The sequence below is a fragment of the Pseudophryne corroboree genome, chromosome 5 (genome assembly GCF_028390025.1).
Source record: "Pseudophryne corroboree isolate aPseCor3 chromosome 5, aPseCor3.hap2, whole genome shotgun sequence".
Taxonomy (NCBI): domain Eukaryota; kingdom Metazoa; phylum Chordata; class Amphibia; order Anura; family Myobatrachidae; genus Pseudophryne; species Pseudophryne corroboree.
Window position 1 is genome coordinate 836,340,439 of NC_086448.1, and position 12,366 is coordinate 836,352,804.

General features: G+C 49.4%; 1 protein-coding gene across 1 annotated transcript in view; it reads right to left on the reverse strand.

Annotated features, from left to right (window-relative positions):
- Window positions 1–12,366, reverse strand: part of PTPN23 (protein tyrosine phosphatase non-receptor type 23) — a 109,599-nt gene that overhangs the window by 22,262 nt on the left and 74,971 nt on the right. Inside the window, exons 7-13 of the mRNA XM_063924582.1 lie at window positions 8,736–8,816; window positions 7,399–7,530; window positions 7,145–7,192; window positions 6,986–7,042; window positions 6,806–6,864; window positions 5,964–6,043; window positions 5,766–5,880 (exon numbers count right to left, since the gene is read on the reverse strand). Of these exons, the coding sequence (XP_063780652.1) occupies window positions 5,766–5,880; window positions 5,964–6,043; window positions 6,806–6,864; window positions 6,986–7,042; window positions 7,145–7,192; window positions 7,399–7,530; window positions 8,736–8,816 (572 nt within the window). The remainder of the gene's footprint in view (window positions 1–5,765; window positions 5,881–5,963; window positions 6,044–6,805; window positions 6,865–6,985; window positions 7,043–7,144; window positions 7,193–7,398; window positions 7,531–8,735; window positions 8,817–12,366) is intronic.

A 12,366-nucleotide genomic window follows, 5' to 3' on the forward strand; every position in this document is an offset into this window, starting at 1 on the left:
CTTCTTGTGCCGCCCTGTCGGTTTACATGGGCGACTGCCGTGATGTTGTCTGATTGGATCAGTACCGGCTGGTTTTGAAGCAGAGGCCTTGCCAGACTTAGGGCATTGTAAATGGCCCTCAGTTCCAGAATATTTATGTGTAGGGACGACTCCTGACTTGACCAAAGTCCTTGGAAATTTCTTCCCTGTGTGACTGCCCCCCAGCCTCGAAGGCTGGCATCCGTGGTTACCAGGACCCAGTCCTGTATGCCGAATCTGCGGCCCTCTTGAAGATGAGCACTCTGCAGCCACCACAGTAGAGATACCCTGGTCCTTGGAGACAGGGTTATCAGCCGATGCATCTGAAGATGCGATCCCGACCACTTGTCCAAGAGGTCCCACTGAAAGGTTCTTGCATGGAACCTGCCGAATGGAATTCTGCTTCGTAAGAAGCTATCATTTTTCCCAGGACTCGTGTGCAGTGATGCACCGATACCTGTTTTGGTTTCAGGAGGTCTCTGACTAGAGATGACAGCTCCTTGGCTTTCTCCTGCGGGAGAAATACTTTTTTCTGTTCTGTGTCCAGAACCATCCCTAGGAACAGTAGGCGTGTGGTAGGAACCAGCTGTGACTTTGGAATGTATAGAATCCATCCGTGCTGTTGTAGCACTTCCCGAGATAGTGCTACTCCGACCAACAACTGCTCCTTGGACCTCGCCTTTATAAGGAGATCGTCCAAGTACGGGATAATTAAAACTCCCTTTTTCGAAGGAGTATCATCATTTCTGCCATTACCTTGGTAAAGACCCTCGGTGCCGTGGACAGTCCAAACGGCAGTGTTTGGAATTGGTAATGGCAATCATGTACCACAAATCTGAGGTACTCCTGGTGAGGATGGTAAATGGGGACATGTAGGTATGTAATCCCCCTCCTCCAGGCTTGCAATAACCGCCCTGAGCGATTCCATCTTATACTTGAATTTTTTTATGTATGTGTTCAAGGATTTCAAATTTAACATGGGTCTCACCGAACCGTCCGGTTTCGGTACCACAAACAGTGTGGAATAGTAACCCCGTCCTTGTTGAAGTAGGGGCACCTTGACTATCACCTGCTGGGAATACAGCTTGTGAATTGCCTCTAGCACAGCCTCCCTGCCTGAGGGAGTTGTCGGCAAGGCAGATTTGAGGAAACGGCGGGGGGGGGAAGACGCCTCGAATTCCAGCTTGTACCCCTGAGATACTACTTGAAGGATCCAGGGATCCACCTGTGAGCGAGCCCACTGATCGCTGAAATTTTTGAGGCGGCCCCCCACCGTAACTGGCTACGCCTGTGGAGCCCCCGCGTCATGCGGTGGACTCAGAGGAAGCGGGGGAAGAATTTTGATTCTGGGAACTGGCTGACTGGTGCAGCTTTTTCCCTCTTCCCTCGTCTCTGTGCAGAAAGGAAGCGCCTTTGACCCGCTTGCTTTTCTGAAGCCGAAAGGACAGTACCTGATAATACAGTGCTTTCTTAGGCTGTGAGGAAACCTGAGGTAAAAATTTTTCTTCCCAGCTGTTGCTGTGGATTCGAGGTCCCAGAGACCATCCCCAAACAATTCCTCACCCTTATAAGGCTCTATGTGCCTTTTAAAGTCAGCATCACCTGTCCAGTGTTGGGTCTCTAATACCCTCCTGACAGAATGGACATTGCATTAATTCTGGATGCCAGCCGGCAAAATATCCCTCTGTGCATCCCTCATATATAAGACGACGTCTTTAATATGCTCTTATGTTCGCAAAATAGTATCCCTGTTTGACAGGGTCACAGACCACGCTGCAGCAGCACTATCTGCAGGTCTCAGTCTAGTACCTGAGTGTGTAAATACAGACTTCAGGATAGCCTCCTGCTTTTTATCAGCAGGTAACTTCAAAGTGGCCGTATCCTAAGACGGCAGTGCCACCTTTTGACAAACGTGTGAGCCCCTTATCCACCCTAGATGATATCTCCCAACGTGACCTATCCTCTGGCGGGAAAGGGTACGCCATCAGTAACTTTTTAGAAATTACCAGTTTCTTATCGGGGGATTTTCACACTTCATTCACTCATTTGATGGGGGAACAAAACACTGCCTGCTTTTTCTCCCCACACATAAAACCCTTTTTTAGTGGTACTTGGGTTAATGTCAGAAATGTGTAACACATTTTTTATTGCCGGGATCATGTAACGGATGTTCCTAGTGGATTGTGTATATGTCTCAACCTCGTCGACACTGGAGTCAGACTCCGTGTCGACATCTGTGTCTGCCATCTGAGGGAGCGGGCGTTTTTGAGCCCCTGATGGCCTTTGAGACGCCTGGGCAGGCGCGGCTGAGAAGCCGGCTGTCCCACAGCTGTTACGTCATCCAGCCTTTTATGTAAGGAGTTGACACTGTCGGTTTATACCTTCCACCTATCCATCCACTCTGGTGTCGGCCCCACAGGGGGCGACATCACATTTATCGGCATCTGCTCTGCCACCACATAAGCCTCCTCATCAAACGTGTCGACACAGCCGTACCGACACACCGCACACACACAGGGAATGCTCTGACTGAGGACAGGACCCCACACAGCCCTTTGGGGAGACAGAGAGAGAGTATGCCAGCACACACCAGAGCGCTATATAATTTAGGGATTAACACTATATTGAGTGAATTTTTCCCAATAGCTGCTTGTATATACAATATTGCGCCTAAATTTAGTGCCCCCCCTCTCTTTTTAACCCTTTGAGCCTGCAAACTACAGGGGAGAGCCTGGGGAGCTGTCTTCCAGCTGCACTGTGAAGAGAAAATGGCGCCAGTGTGCTGAGGGAGATAGCTCCGCCCCTTTTTCGCTGACTTTTCTCCCGCTTTTTTATGGATTCTGGCAGGGGTTATTATCACATATATAGCCTCTGGGGCTATATATTGTGATATATTTGCCAGCCAAGGTGTTTTTATTGCTGCTCAGGGCGCCCCCCCCCCCCCCCCCCCCAGCGCCCTGCACCCTCAGTGACCGGAGTGTGAAGTGTGCATGAGGAGCAATGGCGCACAGCTGCAGTGCTGTGCGCTACCTTGGTGAAGACTGATGTCTTCTGCCGCCGATTTTCCGGACCTCTTCTTGCTTCTGGCTCTGTAAGGGGGCCGGCGGCGCGGCTCTGGGACCGAACACCAAGGCCAGTTCCATGCGGTCGATCCCTCTGGAGCTAATGGTGTCCAGTAGCCTAAGAAGCCCAAGCTACCACCAGTTAGGTAGGTTCGCTTCTTCTCCCCTTAGTCCCTCGATGAAGTGAGCCTGTTACCAGCAGGTCTCACTGAAAATAAAAAACCTAAATATACTTTCTTTTCTAGGAGCTCAGGAGAGCCCCTAGTGTGCATCCAGCTCGGCCGGGCACAGAAATCTAACTGAGGTCTGGAGGAGGGGCATAGAGGGAGGAGCCAGTGCACACCAGGTAGTCTAAAAGCTTTCTTTTAGTTGTGCCCAGTCTCCTGCGGAGCCGCTATTCCCCATGGTCCTTACGGAGTTCCCAGCATCCACTAGGACATCAGAGAAACAGACTATGACGGCAGATAAGAACCACTTGGCCCATCTAGTCTACCCTTTTCTTTAACCTTTATGTAAACTTCAGTCCTATTTGACCCTTAGCTCTCTGTAAGGCTGGGATGGGGGGGGATCCTTTGGCCCTCCAGCTGTTCTTGAACTACACATACCAGCATGCACTGCTACAGTTTTGCTATTTGGCCATGCTAAAATGGTTGCAGGGCATGCTGGGATATGTAGTTCAACAACAGCTGGAGGGCCGCAGGTTCCCCACCCCTGCTGTAAGGAGATCCTTATGTCTATCCCATGCATGTTTAAATTGCTCTACTGTCTTAGCCTCTACCACCTCTGATGGGAGGCTATTCCACTTGTCCACTACCCTTTCTGTGAAATAATTTTTCCGCAAATTTCCCCTGAACCTCCCCCCCTCCAGTCTCAGTGCATGTCCTCGTGTCCTATTGCTTCTCTTCATTTGGAGAATGTTTCCCTCCTGGACTTTGTTAAAACCCTTCATATATTTGAAAGTTTCTATCATGTCCCCCCTTTCCCTTCTCTGCTCCAAACTATACATATTGAGATTTCTTAGTCTTTCTGGGTAAGTTGTGTGATGTCGGCCTTGCACCATTTTAGTTGCCCTTCTTTGTACAGTTTCTAATGTATTAATATCCTTCTGAAGATATGGCCTCCAGAACTGAATACAGTATTCTAGATGAGGCCGCACCAATGACCTATACAGTGGCATTATTACTTCTTTCTTTCTGCTGCCGATTCCTCTCCCAATGCACCAAGCATCTGACTAGCCTTCCTCATTGCTATGTTACATTGCTGAAGTGACTGAATGATGCACAGAATATTACTGTAATATTGCTCTGTTTATATAGATACTTATTCTAATACTCCCTTGTGCCCTTTGTTACTTTTCAATTACTATAATAATATATTTAGGACAATTAGCGCTACCAATAACGCATTTGGTAAATGAATTTTCCCAACAATACATGAAAGAAAGAACACGGCGCTATGGATTGTTGTACTCTGTTAATGATCAATAAGCCATTTATGTTTTATTATAAAACATAACCTTTATTTATTCTATATCAATAAAATTTAATGTCATCTCAATATTATTTATTGGTCAAAAAAATTGTATTAAAATAAAGTTAGCAAAAATGTGCAGAAAATAAGGAATAAAGTGTATTGAAAACTTTTATACCACCGTGTCAGTGTCAGTGATTAATATTCCACTATGTAATATAAATGGGATCTGCTGGGATATTTATATTTATCTCACTATCTTTCTATGGTGATACACCCAGATTATCAAGATCTATTCTTAATCATAATTCTTCTGCTGCAAACAAAGATCAATTCTACCCATTTAACACAGAAAATTAAATTACTGGGGTGAAGACGTTCTACCGGGTAACCACATGTACAGTTATTACAGTCTGCTATATAGTTACAATGTAAATCACATATTACTGGGATCTGATCATACAATTGCTACATGTGTAATTGATCTGTTTGCAGCAGAAGAATTAGGATTAAGTATCTCTCTTGATAATCTGGGTGTACCACCATAGAAAGATAGTGAGATAAATATAAATATCCCAGCAGATCCCATTTATATTAAATAGTGGAATAGTAATCCGAAACGGACACGGTGGTATAAAAGTTTTTAATTCACTGTATTCTTTATTTTCTGCACATTCTTGCTTATTTTCATAAAACACTTTGACAAATACATAATATTGCCATGGCATATTAACTTAAATAAAGGTCATGTTTTATAATAAAAGATAAATGGTTTATTGAACATTAACAGATCACAACAATCCATTGCTAGTGATTCCTATTAGATCCCTTTCCTCTTCAGTAGTTTCCATTACAGCGCCGTTAAAGCTGGGTTTCTGAGACACAAGTGCGTGACTACATTTTTTGCCATTAAACTTTAAGGCGGAACAGGCAAAGTTCCGGTGAAACGGTTTACAAGTATCACGTTGCCATTCCGCACTGCACAAGTAAATTTACGTAATGCAGAAATTACGGTCTATGAATATGGCTGGGAAGATGACGGTCAACTTGTTGTGTTGTGTGGTATACATAGGGTAACAGCAGGCACAATTAAACCCAAATAGTACCAGTGAAACGCGTGGACCATTTTGAAACCTTTGCTCATCTCTAAGTAAGATCCTTGTTCTATCAGCTGTTTCCAGCTGAGATCAGCACAGGTGCTGTGCCTCGTGTTACCTGTACAGTGACGATGCCTCATGAGCTGCCATCGGTACCAGCTTAGAGAAGATATCGGGCCCAGTCACAGCAGGGTCAGTGGGGTTCACTGGAAGAGCTTTAACCAGAGGGGCACCTGGGAAGCAGAAGAAGAGGAGAGGTCAGAATGAAAGCCGCCGGTTCTAGTACATTACAATGACCCATCTGCGGTCACGTCACCTTTCACAGCTTGCAGCGTGTCCAGCGCTGGCACAGACTCATGGTAGATGAAATCATTGTCTTTCTTGGAAGAATTGAACCTGTCACGGGAAAGACAACAGTAGTCTCTGGCTATTACTGAGCCACTAGCACCAAGGTCCCATTGCAGAACAGACGATTAAACAGGATCATTATGATTAACCAGTGTCCGGGGTGCCGGCAGTCAGTATACCGACAATAACATCCAGGCCGCCAGTTTGCCCGGCAGCGGTGTGAGCACAGAGAGTCCCCTTACAGGCTCGCTGCACTTGCCACAGCTTCTATTTCCACTCTATGGGTGTCGTGGACACACACGAGTGTGAATAGCTCATTCGCCGGGATTCCAGCTGTCGGCACTGTCAGCTGTCGGTACCCTGACTGCCCGGATCCCGAGAGCCGGTAAATCAACTGCACCCTGATTACCCAAGTTATGGACAACTCAACTAACTACTAATCACACTGTGTCAGGGATTCTGCACCGAATGGCGAGTTACGGTGCGTCATCTATTGCAAGAAGTGGATTACAGCAGAGTGTGTTTATTTCAGCCAGATACATTTTCCAGGAAGATGCGCCACTATCCGTTCCAACAGCCTAGTGTATAGGAAAGTGCCCGCTTCAGCTTACTAAACCATTTCAGATATCTTCTGTTACGGCAAGTTCCCGGAACCTTATGAGCAGATCTTCAACATCAACCAACAGTCACTGTCGTTCAAAAGATCTATCAGCAGAAGGGTCAGACAGAACCGGTGTCTGTCACTCTATACTCCGAGCGCAGGGATAAAAGAACCTGAGGAGTGCGCACAGTCAGAAGAGGAGAACTTACTTCCCACCGATGACATCCATGGTGAAGCGCAGAGCGTCCTGTACAGTGGACGGCTGGCCCTGAGATGGGAAGAGGTGAGACTGTGGTTACCATAAGCAGCAGAGACAACGGTCCGGCGAGTGTAAGCAGTGCTGTACGGCGGGCATTGTGGGTAACTTGACGCAAGGGATCATTTCTTACCTTGGACTGTTTGACGGCTTCATTCAGCTTGTCTAGCGCACTCTGTAAATAGGCCACCTGTAAATGTGAAATTCAAAGTCATCAGTCAGACACCAGCCCAGCCAAATGACACAGCAAAGGGAAACGAATGGTAAGTACCAAAAGCCTGTGTGCACTTACCTGCTCCCCGTACTTCTGCTGCTCCTCTGCCTGCTTCCCCATATGCAGCTAGGAAAAGGTAGATATACAAAATGTTATTACATTGAAATCTAAAGTCATTCCTGCGCGACCACCGAGATGACCCAAATGGGAGAAGCAGGAGATTTCTCTGATGTAACCGGTCCCACCGATCGCCAATGGATATTTCGGAACCACGCAGGACAATCTCGTACCGCGCAGCAGAATTAGGGCGCGATGGCGCAAATCCAACTTACGTGAGCAATGGCTGCAAAGTAGTAAATCTTCATCTGCACCAGCTTCTTCCAGTCCTTCTGGATCTTCCCGAGCAGAGAAGCAGTCTCCGAGTTCTCCAGGGCCCGGCAGGCTTCCTTGTAATAATCTACTACCTGGGTGGTAGAAAAACCATTAGGAACTGGGGGCGTGCGAGCGGATGGAGCGACAAGCGCCGGAGATAAGAGCGGATGGCGCGACAAGCGCCGGGGATGTCAGCGGATGGAGCGACAAGCGCCGGGGATGCCAGCGGATGGAGCGACAATCGCCGGGGATGCCAGCGGATGGAGCGACAAGCGCCGGAGATAAGAGCGGATGGAGCGACAAGCGCCTGAGATAAGAGCGGATGGAGCGACAAGCGCCTGAGATAAGAGCGGATGGAGCGACAAGCGCCGGAGATAAGAGCGGATGGAGCGACAAGCGCCGGAGATAAGAGCGGATGGAGCGACAAGCGCCGGAGATAAGAGCGGATGGAGCGACAAGCGCCGGAGATAAGAGCGCATGGCGCGACAAGCGCCGGGGATGTCAGCGCATGGAGCGACAAGCGCCGGGGATGTCAGCGCATGGAGCGACAAGCGCCGGGGATGTCAGCGCATGGAGCGACAAGCGCCGGGGATGTCAGCGCATGGAGCGACAAGCGCCGGGGATGTCAGCGCATGGAGCGACAAGCGCCGGGGATGTCAGCGCATGGAGCGACAAGCGCCGGGGATGTCAGCGCATGGAGCGACAAGCGCCGGGGATGTCAGCGCATGGAGCGACAAGCGCCGGGGATGTCAGCGCATGGAGCGACAAGCGCCGGGGATGTCAGCGCATGGAGCGACAAGCGCCGGGGATGTCAGCGCATGGAGCGACAAGCGCCGGGGATGTCAGCGCATGGAGCGACAAGCGCCGGGGATGTCAGCGCATGGAGCGACAAGCGCCGGGGATGTCAGCGCATGGAGCGACAAGCGCCGGGGATGTCAGCGCATGGAGCGACAAGCGCCGGGGATGTCAGCGCATGGAGCGACAAGCGCCGGGGATGTCAGCGCATGGAGCGACAAGCGCCGGGGATGTCAGCGCATGGAGCGACAAGCGCCGGGGATGTCAGCGCATGGAGCGACAAGCGCCGGGGATGTCAGCGCATGGAGCGACAAGCGCCGGGGATGTCAGCGCATGGAGCGACAAGCGCCGGGGATGTCAGCGGATGGCGCGACAAGCGCCGGGGATGTCAGCGGACGCGAGCAGACAGAATAACGTAAGGCAGGGATATGAGCAGTTGGAATGATAACAGCTGGGAGTATATGATCAGATGGGAGTCAGTAAGTAATCCCGGCGGTCTCACCTGTGCACTGATCCTGGCCACTAGGAAGCTCTTCCTGTTATCCAGCATGGATTTCTCCAATAGACACTCCTGGGCCTGGCCCTACGGGAGGGAGGAGTTAGTAAATACTCACAAATATCATATTATAGGATGTGGCCTTGAGAAAATAAGAATTTACTTACCGATAATTCTATTTCTCATAGTCCGTAGTGGATGCTGGGGACTCCGTAAGGACCATGGGGAATAGCAGCTCCGCAGGAGACTGGGCACATCTAAAGAAAGCTTTAGGACTAACTGGTGTGCACTGGCTCCTCCCCCTATGACCCTCCTCCAAGCCTCAGTTAGGATACTGTGCCCGGACGAGCGTACACAATAAGGAAGGATTTTGAATCCCGGGTAAGACTCATACCAGCCACACCAATCACACCGTATAACCTGTGATCTGAACCCAGTTAACAGCATGATAAACAGAGGAGCCTCTGAAAGATGGCTCACAACAATAATAACCCGATTTTTGTAACAATAACTATGTACAAGTATTGCAGACAATCCGCACTTGGGATGGGCGCCCAGCATCCACTACGGACTATGAGAAATAGAATTATCGGTAAGTAAATTCTTATTTTCTCTAACGTCCTAAGTGGATGCTGGGGACTCCGTAAGGACCATGGGGATTATACCAAAGCTCCCAAACGGGCAGGAGAGTGCGGATGACTCTGCAGCACCAAATGAGAGAACTCCAGGTCCTCCTCAGCCAGGATATCAATTTTGTAGAATTTTACAAACGTATTTGCTCCTGACCAAGTAGCTGCTCGGCAAAGTTGTAAAGCCGAGACCCCTCGGGCAGCCGCCCAAGATGAGCCCACCTTCCTTGTGGAGTGGGCATTTACAGATTTTTGGCTGTGGCAGGCCTGCCACAGAATGTGCAAGCTGAATTGTACTACAAATCCAACGAGCAATAGTCTGCTTAGAAGCAGGAGCACCCAGCTTGTTGGGTGCACACAGGATAAACAGCGAGTCAGATTTCCTGACTCCAGCTGTCCTGGAAACATATATTTTCAGGGCACTGACAACGTCTAGCAACTTGGAGGCCTCCAAGTCCCTAGTAGCCGCAGGCACCACCAATAGGTTGGTTCAGGTGAGACGCTGAAACCACCTTGGGGAGAAACTGAGGATGAGTCCTCAATTCCGCCCTGTCCGAATGGAAAATCAGATAAGGGCTTTTTCAGGATAAAGCCGCCAATTCTGACACGCGCCTGGCCCAGGCCAGGGCCAACAGCATGACCACTTTTCATGTGAGATATTTTAACTCCACAGATTTAAGTGGTTCAAACCAATGTGACTTTTGGAACCCAAAACTACATTGAGATCCCAAAGTGCCACTGGAGGCACAAAAGGAGGCTGTATATGCAGTACCCCTTTTACAAACGTCTGAACTTCAGGGACTGAAGCTAGTTCTTTTTGGAACAAAATTGACAGGGCCGAAATTTGAACCTTAATGGACCCCAATTTCAGGCCCATAGACACTCCTGTTTGCAGGAAATGTAGGAATCGACCCAGTTGAATTTCCTCCGTCGGGCCTTACTGGCCTCGCACCACGCAACATATTTTCGCCAATTGCGGAGATAATGCTTTTGCGGTTACATCCTTCCTGGCTTTGATCAGGATAGGGATGACTTCATCCGGAATGCCTTTTTTCCTTCAGGATCCGGCGTTCAACCGCCATGCCGTCAAACGCAGCCGCGGTAAGTCTTGGAACAGACAGGGTCCTTGCTGGAGCAGGTCCCTTCTTAGAGGTAGAGGCCACGGATCCTCCGTGAGCATCTCTTGAAGTTCCGGTTACCAAGTCCTTCTTGGCCAATCCGGAACCACGAATATAGTGCTTACTCCTCTCCATCTTATCAATCTCAGTACCTTGGGTATGAGAGGCAGAGGAGGGAAAACATACCCTGACTGGTACACCCACGGTGTTACCAGAGCGTCTACAGCTTATTGCCTGAGGGTCCCTGGACCTGGCGCAATACCTGTCGAGTTTTTAATCATGTGGAAGACTTCTGGGTGAAGTCCCCACTCTCCCGGGTGGAGGTCGTGCTGAGGAAGTCTGCTTCCCAGTTGTCCACTCCCGGAATGAATACTGCTGACAGTGCTATCACATGATTTTCCGCCCAGCGAAGAATCCTTGCAGCTTCTGCCATTGCCCTCCTGCTTCTTGTGCCACCCTGTCTGTTTACGTGGGTGACTGCCGTGATGTTGTCCGACTGGATCAACACCGGCTGACCTTGAAGCAGAGGTCTTGCTAAGCTTAGAGCATTGTAAATGTCCCTTAGCTTCAGGATATTTATGTGAAGTGATGTCTCCAGGCTTGACCATAAGCCCTGGATATTCCTTCCCTGTGTGACTGCTCCCCAGCCTCGCAGGCTGGCATCCGTGGTCACCAGGACCCAGTCCTGAATGCCTAATCTGCGGCCCTCTAGAAGATAAGCACTCTGCAACCACCACAGGAGGGACACCCTTGTCCTTGGTGACAGGGTTATCCGCTGATGCATCTGAAGATGCGATCCGGACCATTTGTCCAGCAGGTCCCACTGGAAAGTTCTTGCGTGGAATCTGCCGAATGGGATTGCTTCGTAGGAAGCCACCATTTTACCCAGAACCCTTGTGCATTGATGCACTGAGACTTGGCTCGGTTTTAGGAGGTTCCTGACTAGCTCGGATAACTCCCTGGCTTTCTCCTCCGGGAGAAACACCTTTTTCTGGACTGTGTCCAGGATCATCCCTAGGAACAGAAGACACGTCGTCGGAACCAGGTGCGATTTTGGAATATTGAGAATCCAATCGTGCTGCCGCAACACTACCTGAGATAGTGCTACACCGACCTCCAACTGTTCCCTGGATCTTACCCTTATCAGGGAATTGTCCAAGGAAGGGATAACTAAAATTCACTTCCTTCGAAGGAATATCATCATTTCGGCCATTACCTTGGTAAAGACCCGGGGTGCCGTGTACCATCCATACGGCAGCGTCTGAACTGATAGTGACAGTTCTGTACCATAAACCTGAGGTACCCTTGGTGAGAAGGGTAAATTTTGACATGAAGGTAAGCATCCTTGATGTCCCGAGACATCATGTAGTCCCCTTCTTCCAGGTTCGCAATCACTGCTCTGAGTGACTCAATCTTGAATTTGAACCTCTGTACGTAAGTGTTCAAAGATTTTAGATTTAGAATCGGTCTCACCGAGCCGTCCGGCTTCGGTACCACAACAGTGTGGAATAATACCCCGTTCCCTGTTGCAGGAGGGGTATCTTGATTATCACCTGCTGGGAATACAGCTTGTGAATGGCTTCCAAAACTGTCTCCCTGTCAGAAGGAGACATCGGTAAAGCCGACTTTAGGAAACGGCGAGGGGGAGACGTCTCGAATTCTAATTTGTACCCCTGAGATATCACCTGAAGGATCCAGGGGTCTACTTGCGAGTGAGCCCACTGCGCGCTGAAATTCATTGAGACGGGCCCCCCACCGTGCCTGATTCTGCTTGTAAAGCCCCAGCGTATACTGAGGGCTTGGCAGAGGCGGGAGAGGGTTTCTGTTCCTGGGAACTGGCTGATTTCTGCAGCCTTTTTCCTCTCCCTCTGTCACGGGGCAGAAATGAGG